At 34.4% G+C, this 18,879-nt stretch overlaps 1 protein-coding gene across 5 annotated transcripts in view; it reads left to right on the top strand.

Moving 5' to 3' along the window:
• Positions 1 to 18,879, top strand: part of LOC123539311 (uncharacterized) — an 82,154-nt gene that overhangs the window by 38,500 nt on the left and 24,775 nt on the right. Inside the window, exon 1 of one of the 5 annotated variants that reach the window (XM_053529648.1) lies at positions 5,043 to 7,085. The exons of the other annotated variants lie outside the window; for them this stretch is intronic. Coding sequence (XP_053385623.1) covers positions 7,053 to 7,085 — 33 coding nt within the window. The 5' untranslated portion in view covers positions 5,043 to 7,052. Of the gene's footprint in view, positions 1 to 5,042; positions 7,086 to 18,879 lie in introns of those variants that run through there. 5 annotated transcript variants of the gene reach the window in all.

Here is an 18,879-nt window from a genome sequence, read left to right as displayed (position 1 = left end):
GTTCATTTTAAAAAATATAAAATCCTTTTAAAATGTCACAAGTTTTCACGACCCTGAAGGATCTGAATTTCAATATTGAGATTAAAGTAAATTATACATTGTTTAACTTAATGTTTTGTGTTTTATGCAGCTATTGTTTTTTCTTATTATGCCCCCAATCCCACTCTAGTTTACTGTTTTACTCATGTCATTTGTTGAGGGTGTAAAATGTCATTTCAAAGTGACTGAGACTAAAAACAGACCACAGTCTCTGGCCACTAACTGAACATCACTTTGACCTATAGTTGACAGATTTCATAGGATGGTCAGTCTGCTAAATAACAGTAATGTAGTTTCAAAAAAAATGTTGTTTGTAGCCCCTGCCAAGATCAGTTCATGAAATTTTCGACAGGGTTCTTAAATTAGTTCTTGAATTTGTTCTTGAATTTATTCTTGAATAGTCAAAGGAAGGGACTCAATTATATCGAACTTCTGTAATCATATCTAGAAGTTCTTGAACTGTTCAAGATTATTGCAGAATTAATACTTGAACTAGTTCTTGGATAGTTCAAGAACATTAAATTGTCATTCTAGAACTTGGAGTTCAAGAATTTGTTCTAGGTTTAGTTCTAGAAAAAGTTCTAGAACTTGGAAGTTCTAGAACTGCCATTTAATGTTCATGAACTATTCTAGAACTATATTCAAGAACTGTTCAAGAACTATTTCTTGAATTCCTCGCAGGGGTAGTCTAATACCAACAATAACTGTTCAGGAACTGGTAAAGTTCTGTAAGTTATTGAACTTTTGCAGTTTTTGAACCAATGGTCAAGAACCATCATTGTTCCACAGTCTAGGAACTTTTATGCAGGTTCAGGAACAGTTCTTTAAGTTCTTCAGAAGTTCTTGAATGTTCAAGAACTTAAATACTAGTTCTAGAAAATCTTTTACAGACCCTGTAGTTCCTGAATCACAATTTCAGTCATTATCTGAATTTCATTTTCAAGTTCATGAATTTCTTAAATTAATTAATGGATTTTCTGAAATGTTCATGAACTATATTTACAAGTTCATGAAATGAAAGTAATATTCTTGAACTTGACAGTTCATGAATTTAAGTAAGTGAAATTTTCCTTGTAGTTCATGAACTTTTTTGATAATTCATGAAATAATTCATGAATTCTTACAAATTCCTGAATAAATTCATGAAGTTCATGAACCTATTTCACAGGGGTGGTGTACAAAATGAATCATGTGCTTAAATTGATAGGGTTTCTTTTGATTAAGCACTGTTTTTCTCATTTTAAACAAACTGATTTAACTTTTTTTTCATATAAAAAGAGTAACTGTTGTTTTCTTCTACCTTCAGTGAAAAATGATGGTTTTTTTTTTGCGTATCTCATTTCTAGAAAGGATTGAAAAAATCTGTTTTCCCCTGTAAATACAACTATACAAAAAAACCTGAGAGTAATTTCAGTGTTTACGAGTGTCATCAACTACCTTTAGTAATTGAAATACGATAGCGATGACTGTATGGTAGTGTACAACAGGTGAAGGGTGTCTCACACTGATCATAACAGTCAAAATAGAAAGATAAAAATGCCGCTGTGATATATTCCATATTAGGATAAGGAAAAACCTTGTTTTTAGTTTACTGTGTTGGATTATGTAATGTGAACTTGGTTTTGGTGAGTGTTTTAGTTTTGTACCCTTAGAATTGAATGTTTAAAATGGAATATTAATTAGGTCAGAAGTGAAATAGACATGTTTTTGAGACATCTGTCACTATAGGATTAGGTTAATTATATAAGGCACATAGTGACATAAATTGTAAGGGAATATTTCATAGCTATTAATGCGGTTAAATGTGACAAGTTCAGAAAAGGTAGATTTTGTCATAGTTACTATGAAATCATAAATATTCATTAGGCGACTAATTTTTGTGGAGCTTTTTGCAGTTATTTCACTCCAGGAAATTAGATATAACAGTTCCGGTCTTTAAAAATCCATAAATTTATGCCTGCATAATTATAAAATTTAATATGGCCTAAAACTGCGTAAGTTTAAGGGTCATATAAAATAGTTAACTGGTATTGAAAGTTCCTGTGCAAAGTTCTTAATAAATTTGCTATGCTTGATAAAAATTACATGATTCTTCCATTTGTGGAATAACCAAGAGGTATTGCTTGCAGCTAATATTCAGGTTAAAATGTCAATTTTCAAGGACATAGTGACTAGACAGAAACTTATTTTGCTTTCTAATCCGAACCATTTTATGACCACCAACCATTTAATTGTACTTTTCAGTATCTGTCTGAAGGATGCACCCACTGAGCCTTTCACAATAGATATATGGTGGATTTTCACACCATTAATGGTCCTTAAAATTGTGAAGGGATTTCCTAATTTAGACATTTTCGTTGCTTAGTTAATGGCAAGAATGGCAAGAAATATATCTAATGTGTCTATAAAAGAATGCTTGGAATATAAATTTTACTTATCTGCAGTAAATCTGTTGTTATGCAAAATGTTGTCTTTTATTTCTGCAACAGTGGGTGCTATTAATTTTGTTTTCAAATTGTGGAAGATTTGAGCCTAATCGGAGCCTGGCAGTGATAATAATCTTGGTGCTGTTCTTAATGGTGTAATTTAGTGTTCATATAAATTTTATGAAAATGCTATTAGTATTTAAAGGCTGGAAGTCTGCATTATGTAGAAAATGTTGAAAATTAATATACATGTTGTAATTAAATGAATTCATTTTGTAATGTCTGAAGCCTGAAGTCTTAAAGCTCAGTTAATTTCACTTGGTGAGAAAAACCTGGACTTGAACCTGGGGTGTGGGGGGGGGGGGGGGGGGGTCAGAATACCATTCTGATGCTTGACTGACATAATATAGCCTCCTACATCATTTTCTCCCTGCTTTAATAATCAAATTCTATTCCATGACAAGATTTCACCATGATTTTTAAATTCAGCCTTGAATTTCAGCGGATACTTTACGCATCCAAGCATTTACATTTAGTTCATAGCATGTTAGTTTTTCAGTCTAAATTAGTCAGAAAGCAACATATGCAAATATACATGCATGTTTTATATTGATCATTTTAATTGTTGTCATTATTGATAACTGTTAGTAACATATGTTAACACCTGGTACCAGTCCTGGGATCATCAATCACAGTCTACCTGGACTACAGCATTCAGTAAAACTCTATATGGCAAATATAAAATTTGGTTTTTAATACCTATATGTTTTAAGATTTTTATGTGTTCTTCTTTTTAATTTTCGGCAGCGTAAACTGTTTTATTTTACATTCATACAATTATCATCAGCATCATCATCATATCAGTTAGATTCTTGTATGTGATGATTATAATAGAAACTGTAATAGAAAAACTTCACTGAAGCCAGTGATAGAGGGGAGTGGCAGTCTAGTGGTCACAAATTTCGTAAGGGTTGCGGCATCGGCCGCTCAATACAGGGTCGAGGGTTGGAGTCCCACATGGGTCACAATCACGTCTTCTCAAAGGACACCAGTACTGGTTTTCCCAGGAAGCAGGCCCGAGAATGGTTTGAATAAGCTAAATTAAAGCTTTCATCAAAATTGAGCTAAAATAAGTTTGTGTAAACTAATTAAGACAATTATTGAAAGAGTTAATTGTCAGCTGTATGTGATATGACTGTGTAGAAGTTGTCAGTTACAGTCAGAGAGGAGAATTTCGCATAACAAGAGCTGCTGATTAATGAATCATATTTTATGTTTAATGCACACCAGTTTATGATGCATTAATCTGATTCATAGAGAAAATACAAGGTTCTGTGCTCTCCCCAAAATGGAGCTTTTTCTGTCTCCAACAAAATTTGTGACTAGAACAGAAAGGACCACAGCCGCATGTAAAATAAATTGCACAAAATGTATTTTTAAGACTGCATCAAATCTTACTCTACTGTTATCAAGTACACTTTCTGTTATTAAGTAAAACTAGTGATTTAGTAACATTAAAGAATTTATATTATAAGCTTTCAATCTTACCATTTTTGTTTCATATTCAGTATTTTTCTTTTTATCTGTAAAAGTCATCACATAAAATGACTTTCACTTTTAATTTTTCACCCTAGTGAATTTCAAAACAGTCTATTTTGATATTTCTTGAAATTTATCTCTGTGTTATCAAAAGTTTTTTTTTTTCAACAGACTGGGTTAAATAGACATTGAATTGAATTGAGACCTTATATGGTAATAGGAAAAATTTACTTTTGCTTCGAGTAGTGTAATAAATTCATTTTAGAGGACAATTGAAGAAATTTGATTGATTATTCCATCAGTTTTTTCTGGGACTGAAATTTGTGTAAAAATAGTTTCTTTCGATTATTGATAATACAGTTGTTTTATTATGTCTCCCCCACCCCCACCTCTGGGGGAGACATATTGTTTTTGCCCTGTCCGTCTGTCACACTTCATTTCCGATCAATAACTGGAGAACCATTTGACCTAGAACCTTCAAACTTCGTAGGGTGGCAGGGCTTATAGAGTAGACGACCCCTGTTGTTTTTGGGGTCACTCCATCAAAGGTAAAGGTCACAGGGGCCTGAACATGGAAAACCATTTCCGATCAATAACTTGAGAACCACTTGACCCAGAATGTTGAAACTTCATAGGATGATTGATCATGCAGAGTAGATGACCCCTATTGATTTTGGGGTCACTCGATTAAAGGTCAATGTCACAGGGGCCTGAACATGGAAAACCATTTCTGATCAATAACTTGAGAACCACTTGACCCAGAATGTTGAAACTTCATAGGATGATTGGACATGCCGAGTAGATGACCCCTATTATTTTTGGGATTGCTCCCTCAAAGGTCAAGGTCACAGGGGCCTGAACATGGAAAACCATTTCCGATCAATAACTTGAGAACCACTTGACCCAGAATGTTGAAACTTCATAGGATGATTGGACATGCAGAGTAGATGACCCCTATTATTTTTGGGATCGTTCCATCAAAGGTCAAGGTCACAGGGGCTTGAACATGGAAAACCATTTCCGATCAATAACTTGAGAACCACTTGACCCAGAATGTTGAAACTTCAAAGGATGATTGGTCATGCAGAGTAGATGACCCCTATTTATTTTGGGGTCACTCTAATAAATGTTAAGGTCACAGGGGCCTGAACATGGAAAACCATTTTCGATCAATAACTTGAGAACCACTTGACCCAGAATGTTGAAACTTCATAGGATGATTGAACATGCAGAGTAGATGACCCCTATTGTTTTTGGGGTTACTCTATAAAAGGTCAAGGTCGCAGTGAACAAAACATGGAAATCCATTTCCAGTCAATAACTTGAGAACCATTTGACCTAGAACCTTCAAATTTCATAGGGTGATAGGAGTTACAGAGTAGATGACCCCTATTGGTTTGGGGGTCACACCATCAAGATTCAAGGTCACAGGGAGCTGAACATAGAAAACTCTTTTCAATCAATAACTTGAGAACCACTTAAGTCAGAATGTTGAAACTATATAGGATGATTGAACATGCAGAGTGGATGACCCCTACTGATTTTGGGGTCACTCGATCAAAGGCTAAAGTTACAGGGGCCTGAACATGGAAAACAGTTTCCAATTCATAACTTGAGAACCACTAAGCCCAGAATGTTGAAACTTCGTGGAATGATTGGACATGCCAAGTAGATGAATCCTATTGCAGCCAACCATCAGTGTCGCTTTGACTTTTGCTCCTGTCCCCTATGGACTTCCTGCCTATATGACTATGTATTGGGGGAGACATGCGCTTTTCTACAAAGGCATCTTCTAGTTAACTATTAGACATTTCATAAGGCATGGCAGATTTAAGAAAAAAATTCTGACATCTAGCTGCCTGTTGCTAAACTTTGCTTTTTTACACTTCAACCTGGTTTCCAAAAAGAGATGAAAATGAAGAACTCTACAGATATATATCACTATATGCATAAATTATCACAAAACATTGACTATAAAAACATACAAAAAGTTATTAAGTAAGTAATTTTCCTCACTTTTTATGGAAAAATAAACTTCAAAAGAAACTAAATACAGCTATTTTAGTAAAAAAAAAAAAAAAAAAAAAAAAAATCAATAGGTTAAGAGGAATTTGCTTATGCAAATATTTAGAGAATATATTTCATGTAAAAAGTTTGTATTTGTTTTATAAATGATTATGTTAGGTGCAATTTCTTCACAGTGTGTGTGAAGAAGAATTATGCACCAATATTGTAAGGGTAAGAATTTAAATGATCTTTTTTATGCCCCTCTGGGCATAATAGTGTTGCTGTTGTCTGTAGGTACATACGTCTGTACGTCCGTCTGTACATCCCGAAACCTTGTGTGTCCAACTCTTCCCACATTATTAGTCGGATTTGTGATCAGTAGTTATCCTAGTTGTGCATGGTGCATGTTAGGTTCTTTCAAAAAAAAATTCTGCTCAGTTATGGGACTTTGCTTTTTGTTAATTATCCTATATATGCACACAGTCTGCATACGCAATCTTGTGCGCGCTTAATCTCCCGAACCCATGCACACAATTTAATGAAACTTCACACATGTGATCAGTACCAACCCTAGTTGTGTGTGGTCTTTAATGTGAGAAGTTCTTCTTATAGAGTTGATTTATGAAACAAAACGGATGTAAATACAAACAACTTTTTGAGAAACCAAAAAGGACATATTGCAGTAAAACTTAAGAGCTTGTATTTGTAAACCACACAATATAACTTAATTTGAAAATGCAGTGTGTACACAAAGTTTTGTTTAGCACTATAGTTTCTTGAGTACTTTATTTATGTTCTTAGGCATTATGAAGCTTCTTGTTCAGATAAAATGGGACAATTTTATTGGTTAGACTCCTCCCCCTTGATCAAATAAATTACTAAATGCCTTATGATTATAATAAAAAAAAAATAACGAGGAATATTTATAGCAAAGATTGTACACAAATGCTTGGTTGTTCAAATGTCAATCAAAATTTTGAAATATTTTGGCATACTATTGGAAAGGGCAAGTTTTGACTTTTATATAGTATTTGAAAGCTCATGATCGTTGGAAAATATATAGGAAAAAATAAGGTAAGAAATTTGTTCATATTTAAAAATATGGTTGGTCATGACACATTTATGTTATTTTGAATATATATAGTTATTTATAAAATAGTGGTAGAATTAATTTTATTGGCATCTGCGATTTCTGGCTTTGGTAAAAACAGCTTTCAAAATTTTAACCATACGGAAATTCGATTTATTGATATGACCATTTAATTTGTGAATTGACGCAATTGAGAAATTCACAACTATTAGTCCTCCACAAATATTTATAATTTTACAACTATAAAAGTACTTCTTTAAGATATATTATATGTAAACAGAATAGCAATAATTGGCAAGTTTTACAAAATTTGTCAAACTGTACAGTCAAATGGCAATTATTTTAACAATTATTATTGTCATCTATGACCCTTCCTTACATGAATTTGGTAGTTCTTCCTGTATACGTCTTGCCAAGTTTTATCTTTACATCATGTACTACTTCACAGTATTCCTAAACAATACAGTATACCCCAAAGATATTTATCTGACAAAAAGTTGCAGTTGGGCCACCCATGCTTCAGGCGAAATCGGAAAAGTGGCTTGTATAAAGTACACGTTTATTTTGCGTGACCAAAAATCATTAATATGCCAACGAAATGCATTTTAAGATCAAAGGTCTTGGACAAGGGTGCTTAATCGGAAAAAATTGTATTTTATCGGTAATGTGATTGGCAATTGTATGATTGGCTGGCTAGATTTTGAAGCCGCTAGCATGTCAAGAGGGAATATATTTGTTTCTTGCCGCTATTTAACCGGGGAATTAAGTGTAAACATAGAATTTGTTGCCAAAAATGGACAAAGAGGTTGTATTGAAAGTGTCGGCATAGTTAAAAACAGTGTTGTAATAAAATACCTGTAAAAGGTAAATTTGTTATTGTTTTCAAGATTTATGGTTTGATTAAATGGTGAAAATTTCTTATTAAACAGAGTGTATTAGTTTAAATGAAAGATTTTTACTACTGATAGATCATTTGATATTTGTACTGATATTAAAAAAGTTATTGAACTGAAACGGGAGTTAATGAAAGTAAAAGATGATGTATTGAATGTAGATAACGTAGCTTTGAGGCCTACATGATGAAGATATATTTCTAATACGGTCTTGTTTATAAAGTTACAATTTACATTTGTAATTACAATTGATTGGATGGATTAGTTTTTCAATCACAGCAGAATTGACTGTTCAACACAAGGATGGGGAACATGTATTTGTAATTTTTCAGCAGGTAATTAAGGGTGAGTAGTTGTTATTGTCATATATATTCAATTCATGACTTAAGATTTGGTTTTAAATTCAACAAGAATAAGAATTTAGGGTGTAAAACCGATTTTCATTCATCAGTTTAGCTTTTAACTGCACCTGCCATGTTGACATCTTTTATCTGAAAGGTATTGTTTTTATCTATTATCTTTATGAGATAATCTCTCCCACTGTTTTTGCCACAATCTTGTTCTTGCTTGAACCCCTTATGGAGATTGTATCATAAGTTTGTGACTCATTTGTCAAATTTTTGATAAAAAGGTATCAAATTTGTTTAATGACCAGTTCAAGGTTTCTGTAATAAAAAAACTGTTACAAAAAATATTTGATAGAAGTGATTTAAGAGAAAGGAGGAGATAAACTATAGTGCTCTTAGGTTATCTGGTACAAACCATAACCGGATCTTAGGCCATACCAAAATGATTTGTCGTTCGTCGGAACTACCGCATCAATGATTTCATTCCCGAGAAAAAGAAAAAAAAAATCACCCGCCCGCACGTACATAAAAATCGCCGATTTTTTTTTTTTTTCTGATTACGCGGTCCGGAATGATAACGGTAAATAGGTTTTATCGCTGTTTTAATGCGTCAAAGTGATATTGATCGGAATCCATGCGTTCGTAATACATGTAGCTGATGACACAAACTCAAAAAGTCAGGAATTTATGGTGTTGTTCATCATTTTTTTTTAAATCTGAAGTGTCTGTACTGGTGCCACACATGGCCTTCGATGTGCCGGTAGGTGATGAAGTAGGCACGTTCTACGATTGTTCAAATTATTACAGTGAAAAGAACAAAGCCCGACTTGTAAGGGCGTGCACGGCCCCCGGGGATTCAAATTGAAATTTTTTGGATTAACATAGAATATTGTTCAGATAAAGCTTTCAAAAAACCCTTTGTTATCAGTGTGTTTAGTTAAATATTTTAGATCTAGAGCCAAAGCCAGTGCTTTCTTGAAAAAAAAGTTTGTTCAAGATCCTGACTGTTGGATCCATCACATTAATTGTCTCGGGCCCAATCGGTATGAAAAGTAACTTCTTTAGTACGGCAAATCAGATATTCTATCAAAATGCATATATTCATTTTTAAAAAATGTTCAGCTTTTCAAATAAGTTGTGTAGATATAAAAAATAATTTCTGTCGTATTGTAACCCCAATTTTCCCTGTTTGTATATATAATTGGCTGTTAAATTGATTGAAAGAAAGAATCTGAAAAAACAGACTTTCCAACTCAAAATTTCTTGGTCAATCAAAGCACAACAAAATAACACTTTTAAAGAGTGGCCATATTGGGATCATTTTTTGTCCGTCTGTTATCATTTTTGACTGAAATGAACCTCTACCACAAAAACTTAAGCTAAGCTTATCTGTTAAGAAATTATTCCAATGGATTCGAGCAGTGTCGAAGCATTTGTGTGCCCAACTCCGTTTGGTCTCATTGGTCAAGTGATTTATTACTTTCCCCTCACCTCTACCGTTTGGAGTTTCACTAGGGGCACAAAGTTGCTCATGTGTCGGAGCCATCTAATTGGGTTTCAGAAGATATGTTATTCCACTTGGGTGCCTGTTTTGTCTTAAATATTCCTCATCCTCTGCCGTTAAATGGGCACGCCTTCAGATTAATGTAGAACAAACAAAATTAAAAATAAGGACACTCATCCTCAGTAATTATAAATACAAAAAAAAAACAAAGTGATTCAGTGAGTTTTAGCAAGAATTTATTTGCAAAACCATTCATGTTTGTCTTTAAAACATACAGAAAAGCTATCTACTGTCTTAGTCACACTATAAATGTTTAAGTTCTGTGTTATTCTTAAAGAAATGTTAACTTCATGTATAATCATAACTGCAAAAAAAAAAAAAAAAAAAAAAAAAAATACCCGCTCGCTCCATGTAAAAGCTACCCGCCTCTGAAAAAATCAAAATTGAGAGAGAAAAAAAAAAAAAAAAAAAATTTTGCTCGCTCGCATCCATTTTTTTTTGAAAATTTTCCGAAGAACTATGAATCAATTTGGTATGGCCTTAATTCTGTTTTTACCCTCTGATAGGGAAACTTGAAACTTTAGGGTTGCAGTCATTGTTAAGATTAGTCATCTGTTTGTTTTGTTGGACTGATCATCTTTTGCCGCAGTATTAATATACTATTAAAATCTCATCAGTTGTCCATAATTCTAGTAAGGTTCTTACATTTCTTGCTCTCTAAGGAAAAGGGAATGCCAGTTGTAGATTTGCCTCTTTGCAGACTCAAAATCACCTGATTGGTAAGTCAGAGTCTCCTGTATTAGAAATGTGAAAGGATATTCTGAATTAATTGTAAAATATTAATATTATCACACAAGTATCTAAAGTCACTGCTTAAACGAAATAGGAACCAAATGTCTAATGTATTTATGAAGACCCTTCAAAGTTTTGGACTCAAGGTTTTCAAAGTGGACTTGTTTTCTGACTAATTGAGGAATGGAGTCCAATCATAGGCGAAACATATAAAAATTTAATCATAATTGTCCCATCATTTAATGTGGAGAGACTGTCCATGTCCTCTTTAGCATATTTTGTCATGTAAAACAATCAGTTGTTGATTACTATCAAGATTGTGTGACATGTTATCTCCAGAATCAGGTAGTACTTCATCAATATCCCCATTGTCTTCTCCTATTTCAATACATGTATCTATTATACTATCTACACCTACAGAAATGTTTTGTGGCTGTCAGTTATAGGCCATTTACTGAAAATTTCTCAGGACTAGCTGTCATCTAAATTCAGAGTCAAACCTCTGAGCTTCACTACTCAAGCTTGAATCTTTTGTATAAATGATTTTGTAACAATAAATTTTTCAAAAAAAAAAATGTGACCAAAAAAATTATTATTTTGCCTGAAGTTGTTTATGCCCCCATTTATAGTCTGATGATGTTTACCCGTCTCAAATATGTTACGAAATGCAACAGCTGTAGCTTCTAAACAATTTAGGGGAATCCAATGAAACTTTATACAATGTTAATCATACCATTGACATTAGATTCATGTCTGTAGCTCCAAGGTCAAGGTCACTGGAAAGGTCACTTACACATAATAAGTTTTAATTTTTTGCTTCAAGTGTTGCTATAAATTCCCTCTTAACTCTGGTGATTTATGTTTTGAGAAGGAAAGGAGCATAATTATACAAAATTTGAATAGTTTTGCATATGGTATGAGTACAGTCTTTCCACAGTGATGTCCCCTTGTTTAGGATCTTGTTGCAAAGTTTTGCACACTATATATAGAAAGGAGTGAATTAAAACAGCTGCATTGAGACTGACTGAAAATTGATTGATCAGTGATAAAAGAATGTTAAAGCATGCAAGAAATATTTCATTTTATCATTAAGCAAATAGAATTACAGATATCCATGTTTACAAATATGAAATATGAGATAAATAATGTCATTGGGGATTATGTTGAATGTCAATAGATGAGATAAGGTTAATTATTACGCAGAACCTTTGTTACAAATGGATGGTGCATGCTGTGTTACTTTGACTTTGTACTTATTTTGTTTGAAGTACTCGCCAGTGCGGTAAAATGCCTTATCCACACTTCCTAATCAGGTTTAAGCCTGCTGCATTTAGGAAATGACATCATTTGACACATCATATGTCTACTATGCAGTTGACAATAGAATGAACTGTATCAAATATTTGGCTTGGTTCAGATAAAATGGTGAGCTGTGCTACCTGTCCATGGGAGGCAAGTTAAATCCAGTATGCTGCAAATTTTGAACAAGGTCATAACATCTTATTTCATCCAATGTCATGTTAGGAATAGCAGTCATATATATTCTCTGAGAACTTAACCAGTACTTATTTGAATTCAGGATTTCTGTCATTATAAATGTCATATAACCACCTGTAGAAACAGACATACACAAGAAAAAGGTATACTACATAAGAAAAGACTACTACATACCAGAAAAGGTACCACACAAGGAAAAGGTACTAAAGAAAAATGCACTACACAGGAAAAACACTACACAAGAAAAGGGTACTACACAAGAAAAGGGGTACTACACAAGGAAAAGGTACTAAAGACAAATGCACTACACAGGAAAAACACTACACAAGAAAAGGGTACAAGAAAAGGTACTACACAAGAAAAAGGTACTGCATAAGAAAAAGCTACTTAACAAGAAAGAAAAGATACTACACCACACAAAAACATGAAAAGGTACTACCCAATAAAAAGGTACTACACATGAAAATAGATACTATACACAAAGAACTCATTAGAGCAAATGCTGCTGTACAAGAAAAAGATGCTACACAAGAAGGAAGTACTGCACTAGTTATATGCAAAAAATAAGGGTTAAGGGACATTCTTGATCGAGGTTTATAATTTGTTTCTGGCCATTGTCTAGATTCTTGTTGTGTGTGACACCCGGATGCCGCTGTTTATGTACAGAATTCATAATATATTATCATTGTTTACATGAAATTAAAACTACTATGCAAAGTAAAAGTTAATTTGTGACGGTATTTGTGTGCATATCTTACTATTAATGAAAATATGCCAACCATATGGCATAGATTGCAAAATGAGACAAAATGTAGTTAAAAAGTATTTTTTGTTGTCATTTTAATAAAGGAGCTAGTATGGTATAATGGATATTGCAAGCAGCTGAATTCATTTATCTTTTCAGGTGTAACATAATGAATAGAATATGGCATAAATGAGTGTTTTCTGCAGTTTTGGATGTCAGTTATGGATGGTTTTGTTGTCTGGACTTTGGGGCATATAAACTGCAGACATGGATTCAAGAGAGTAGAGATAAGGATGTTTGGCAGCTTTTGTTTCTCAGCCATACAATTTGTTTTAGTGAAGCTGAAAAATCAGGCAGTTATATAATTAACCACAGTGCCAATTCTTAATGTGGAAAAAAACTGACATGATAGATCCCATTTCTAGCTGCAATTAATAGGTAATAATCAAGTAATAGGTAATAAAGTCACAAACTTTATCATAGATATCCATATTCTTATGACATAATAGACACAAAAGTCTGAACTTTGTTTATTTATAAGTTACACATTATTTGTGTACTTTATTTATAGTTATACATTATTTGAGTACTGTCTCCCAAACTGTACTCCCACCAACTCTTGTTGATTAAAATATTGTTTGATCGAAAAAAGGACTTAAAGTTCAGCAGCTTTCATGTTAATTAGTCTTGCAAAATGTTGACATTTTGATTTAGCTTCTGTTGCAATTGCTTACAGTTCTGTCAAGACCAATTTAGAATAATAATTGAAACATTTTAATATTTAGCATAGTTGTTTAAAAGAAGTGAAAATTTACATAATTATATTATTAATAATAATAATAATTATTCTGGTATACATTGCTAATACTTTCATACTTTGCTTAATCCATCAAGATATTTCTTGCATAGGAAGAATTCAATTAAAGCTGTCGCTGTCTGCATCACGGAATGAATAATTTTTAAGTCACTTTTCATGTAGTAATTTGGTAGACAGAAGGTGTAAATGTTTAAGAAATTGTGCATTTTTGGTTTTGGAAATAACTCTGCTAACCTGTCTGTACCCAAATATTAGCTAAAAATAAATTGTCGCTATGATGAAAATAGTTGTAGTATTTGATATTCATGAAGTAGAGATGCAAATGTGGAGTAATGGTACTGGATACCCCCCATTGAAATATACACCATTTCCATATGGAAAACTCAATACCTATTTCCCTGTTTTCCTTTGTGAAACCTGACCCTTTATTCAAATGTAGCATCTCGGCAAGCAACTGTCATTCTTAACTCAGTCTCATTAATAAAGGTGCATTCAATTCACATCGGTTCACTTTTAATTCATGAAATTGTCCATGGTATGAATTTCATTAATGGACTGATAAAGAGATTAGTTTATTTGAATAATTTAGGTTAAAGTTTTGATGACTTTAATTCAGTAGGTTAAGAATATCTTCCAGGATCATATTTGGTATGTTTGTGATTTAAGTGGTCCAACTGCTTGTGAATTGTAAGTCAGTTTTGTTATTTTCATTTTGAATATCAAAAAATGAAGTTTTAAGTGTTGTTTTGCAGCGTAATGTATATTTTCAGCAATCTTAAGCATTGTAGTTGCCTGTCCCGTAACTTCAGTTGAAACAGAAGACTGTGATGATCTGGCAGAAGACAAGCATTCCTATGCCATTTGTTGTGGAGAAGTTGTCTTGATGACCTGGCACAAGACATTATACATTCCCTTGCCATTTGTTGTGGAGAAGTTGTCTTGATGATCTGGCACAAGGCATTATACATTCCCTTGCCATTCGTTGTGGAGAAGTTGTCTTGATGACCTGGCACAAGACATTATACATTCCCTTGCCATTTGTTGTGGAGAAGTTGTCTTGATGATCTGGCACAAGGCATTATACATTCCCTTGCCATTTGTTGTGGAGAAGTTGTCTTTATGATCTGGCACAAGGCATTATACATTCCTATGCCATTCGTTGTGGAGAAGTTGTCTTTATGATCTGGCACAAGGCATTATACATTCCCTTGCCATTTGTTGTGGAGAAGTTGTCTTTATGATCTGGCACAAGGCATTATACATTCCTATGCCATTTGTTGTGGAGAAGTTGTCTTGATGATCTGGCACAAGGCATTATACATTCCCTTGCCATTTGTTGTGGAGAAGTTGTCTTTATGTTCTGGCACAAGGCATTATACATTCCCTTGCCATTTGTTGTGGAGAAGTTGTCTTTATGATCTGGCACAAGGCATTATACATTCCTATGCCATTCGTTGTGGAGAAGTTGTCTTTATGTTCTGGCACAAGGCATTATACATTCCTATGCCATTCGTTGTGGAGAAGTTGTCTTTATGTTCTGGCACAAGGCATTATACATTCCTATGCCATTTGTTGTGGAGAAGTTGTCTTTATGTTCTGGCACAAGGCATTATACATTCCTATGCCATCTGTTGTGGAGAAGTTGTCTTTATGATCTGGCACAAGGCATTATACATTCCTATGCCATTTGTTGTGGAGAAGTTGTCTTGATGATCTGGCACAAGGCATTATACATTCCCTTGCCATTTGTTGTGGAGAAGTTGTCTTTATGTTCTGGCACAAGGCATTATACATTCCTATGCCATCTGTTGTGGAGAAGTTGTCTTTATGATCTGGCACAAGGCATTATACATTCCTATGCCATTTGTTGTGGAGAAGTTGTCTTGATGATCTGGCACAAGGCATTATACATTCCCTTGCCATTTGTTGTGGAGAAGTTGTCTTGATGATCTGGCACAAGGCATTATACATTCCTATGCCATTTGTTGTGGAGAAGTTGTCTTTATGATCTGGCACAAGGCATTATACATTCCCTTGCCATTTGTTGTGGAGAAGTTGTCTTTATGATCTGGCACAAGGCATTATACATTCCCTTGCCATTTGTTGTGGAGAAGTTGTCTTGATGATCTGGCACAAGGCATTATACATTCCCTTGCCATTTGTTGTGGAGAAGTTGTCTTTATGATCTGGCACAAGGCATTATACATTCCCTTGCCATTTGTTGTGGAGAAGTTGTCTTGATGATCTGGCACAAGGCATTATACATTCCCTTGCCATTTGTTGTGGAGAAGTTGTCTTGATGATCTGGCACAAGGCATTATACATTCCCTTGCCATTTGTTGTGGAGAAGTTGTCTTTATGATCTGGCACAAGGCATTATACATTCCCTTGCCATTTGTTGTGGAGAAGTTGTCTTGATGATCTGGCACAAGGCATTATACATTCCCTTGCCATTTGTTGTGGAGAAGTTGTCTTGATGATCTGGCACAAGGCATTATACATTCCCTTGCCATTTGTTGTGGAGAAGTTGTCTTTATGATCTGGCACAAGGCATTATACATTCCCTTGCCATTTGTTGTGGAGAAGTTGTCAGGATGATCTGGCACAAGGCATTATACATTCCCTTGCCATTTGTTGTGGAGAAGTTGTCTTGATGATCTGGCACAAGGCATTATACATTCCCTTGCCATTTGTTGTGGAGAAGTTGTCTTGATGATCTGGCACAAGGCATTATACATTCCCTTGCCATCTGTTGTGGAGAAGTTGTCTTTATGATCTGGCACAAGGCATTATACATTCCTATGCCATTTGTTGTGGAGAAGTTGTCTTGATGATCTGGCACAAGGCATTATACATTCCCTTGCCATTTGTTGTGGAGAAGTTGTCTTTATGTTCTGGCACAAGGCATTATACATTCCTATGCCATTCGTTGTGGAGAAGTTGTCTTTATGATCTGGCACAAGGCATTATACATTCCTATGCCATTCGTTGTGGAGAAGTTGTCTTTATGATCTGGCACAAGGCATTATACATTCCCTTGCCATTCGTTGTGGAGAAGTTGTCTTTATGTTCTGGCACAAGGCATTATACATTCCTATGCCATTCGTTGTGGAGAAGTTGTCTTGATGATCTGGCACAAGGCATTATACATTCCTATGCCATTTATTGTGGAGAAGTTGTCTTTATGATCTGGCACAAGGCATTATACATTCCTATGCCATTCGTTGTGGAGAAGTTGTCTTGATGATCTGGCACAAGGCATTATACATTCCCTTGCCATTTGTTGTGGAGAAGTTGTCTTTATGTTCTGGCACAAGGCATTATACATTCCTATGCCATTCGTTGTGGAGAAGTTGTCTTTATGATCTGGCACAAGGCATTATACATTCCCTTGCCATTTGTTGTGGAGAAGTTGTCAGGATGATTTTGCAGAAAGACTTTACATTCCTTTGCCATTTGTTTGGGGGTAGTTTTCATGATGGTACATGACATTACACATTCCCACCTCGTACGATGTGGAGAAGCTTTTAGATACTAGCAGAAGACAAGATTCATTCCTAAGTTGCCATTTTGTTTTGGAGAACTTGACAGATTCATGTCTAGTAGGAAATACAGGAAAATTTGAAAGCACTAAAAAAGTCTTGCATTATATGAAAACGGCATTAACCTAAAAATCTAGATAACTATGGAAAATAAACAATCTGCCTATCTTAAGCAAAGGTTTGCCAGTTAATTGGACTCATAAATTTACATGATAAACCTAATTACAGGTAATGATGTCTATTCTGGGAGCATGTGTATCAATGTTTTATGACTTATCTGACTAAAGCTGGTAGCTACCTCTTTCCTATAGTGCAGTTTTGATCAGATGGTAAAATAAAGACAAATTTTAGCAGTGTATATAACCTAACAAAAACTACCAATATACTGGTTTATTCTGGGTCAAAAAGGAGAAGTGTCAAATATACTTTAATTTGATATCTGGGCAAGGTAAATTTTCTGGTTGTTCATTTGACAGAAGACTATGAGCCATTTTATCCTCCGCTGGAGAAATGGTAAGTTAATGATGTCAGTACTATAACACTCCATGGTTAGGTCACAACTAACCACATTTTCATTAAAATTTGCTAAAAAAAAGTCTAAACCTAAATTTTGCTAAATTTTGAGATCAGTTGAGTCTTCTGGTAAAGTCCTTTCATCTGTTATTGTTGTTCCTCTATTGTGTTTAAACCCTTTGAAGTTTGATATTCAATATTTCTTCTGGTGAGAGGCTGATAAAAATCTAAATCAATTCCTAGAAATAATAACTGAAATTCCAAGGTACCCCTACGCAGCCACTGAAATGATTAGATCAAGTACAGGTTTTATAGATTGTCAATACCTTTATTTATATTACATGCTGTTTGTTTTCCTAAAAAAAACTTGGCTATATTGATTACCCATTTGGATGTATGTGACATTCCTGGGTAATTGTTAGCACTTAACTAAAAGCTTCTAGTCAATCAAAATAGAATAGCATCTCTCTATTATCTTCAGAAATATTTTGCATTTTATCCACACAATGTAGATTCGAATCCATGCTCTTAACACATTTTCCATAATGCTTAGTCTTGAGAACATTGTTACTATAGGTGTTGTCCGTTGTAGCAATAAAGGCTACCTGTTGCATGCAACAGTGTGAACAGTAGAGGTTATCTTTTGCATGCCACAATGCGAACAGTAGAGGCTACCTTTGCAGGCAATGATGTGAACACTAGATGCAACCTTTGCAAGCAACGATGTGGACACTGTAGGTGCAACTTTTGCAGGCAATGATGTTGGACACTGTAGATGCAACTTTTGCAGGCAACGATGTGGACACTGTAGATGCAACCTTTGCAGGCAACAATGTGGACAAAGTTGACGCTACCATGGCAGGCAGCTGTGTTGACACAGTGGGACTGATTTTTGCAGGCAACATTGTGGATAGTAGAGGCTGTCCTTTGCATGCAACATTTTGGACAATTTGATGGCGTTGGTTGCTCTTTTCCGGGTTTTTACAGACAGACTTGTTAACACTGTGGTGGCTGTCTTGTGAACAAATTGGAGACTCTCATTTGCATGCAATTTTAAAATAATTATCAAATGTTGCGATGTGAAGAATCCTTCCTTAAATGTTAAAAAATGTTCATGGTATATTTGAA

This window comes from Mercenaria mercenaria, chromosome 18 (assembly GCF_021730395.1).
Source record: "Mercenaria mercenaria strain notata chromosome 18, MADL_Memer_1, whole genome shotgun sequence".
NCBI classification, from domain to species: domain Eukaryota; kingdom Metazoa; phylum Mollusca; class Bivalvia; order Venerida; family Veneridae; genus Mercenaria; species Mercenaria mercenaria.
The sequence above is the reverse complement of the archived record's forward strand: the minus strand, read 5'-3'. Positions and strand labels throughout refer to the sequence as shown.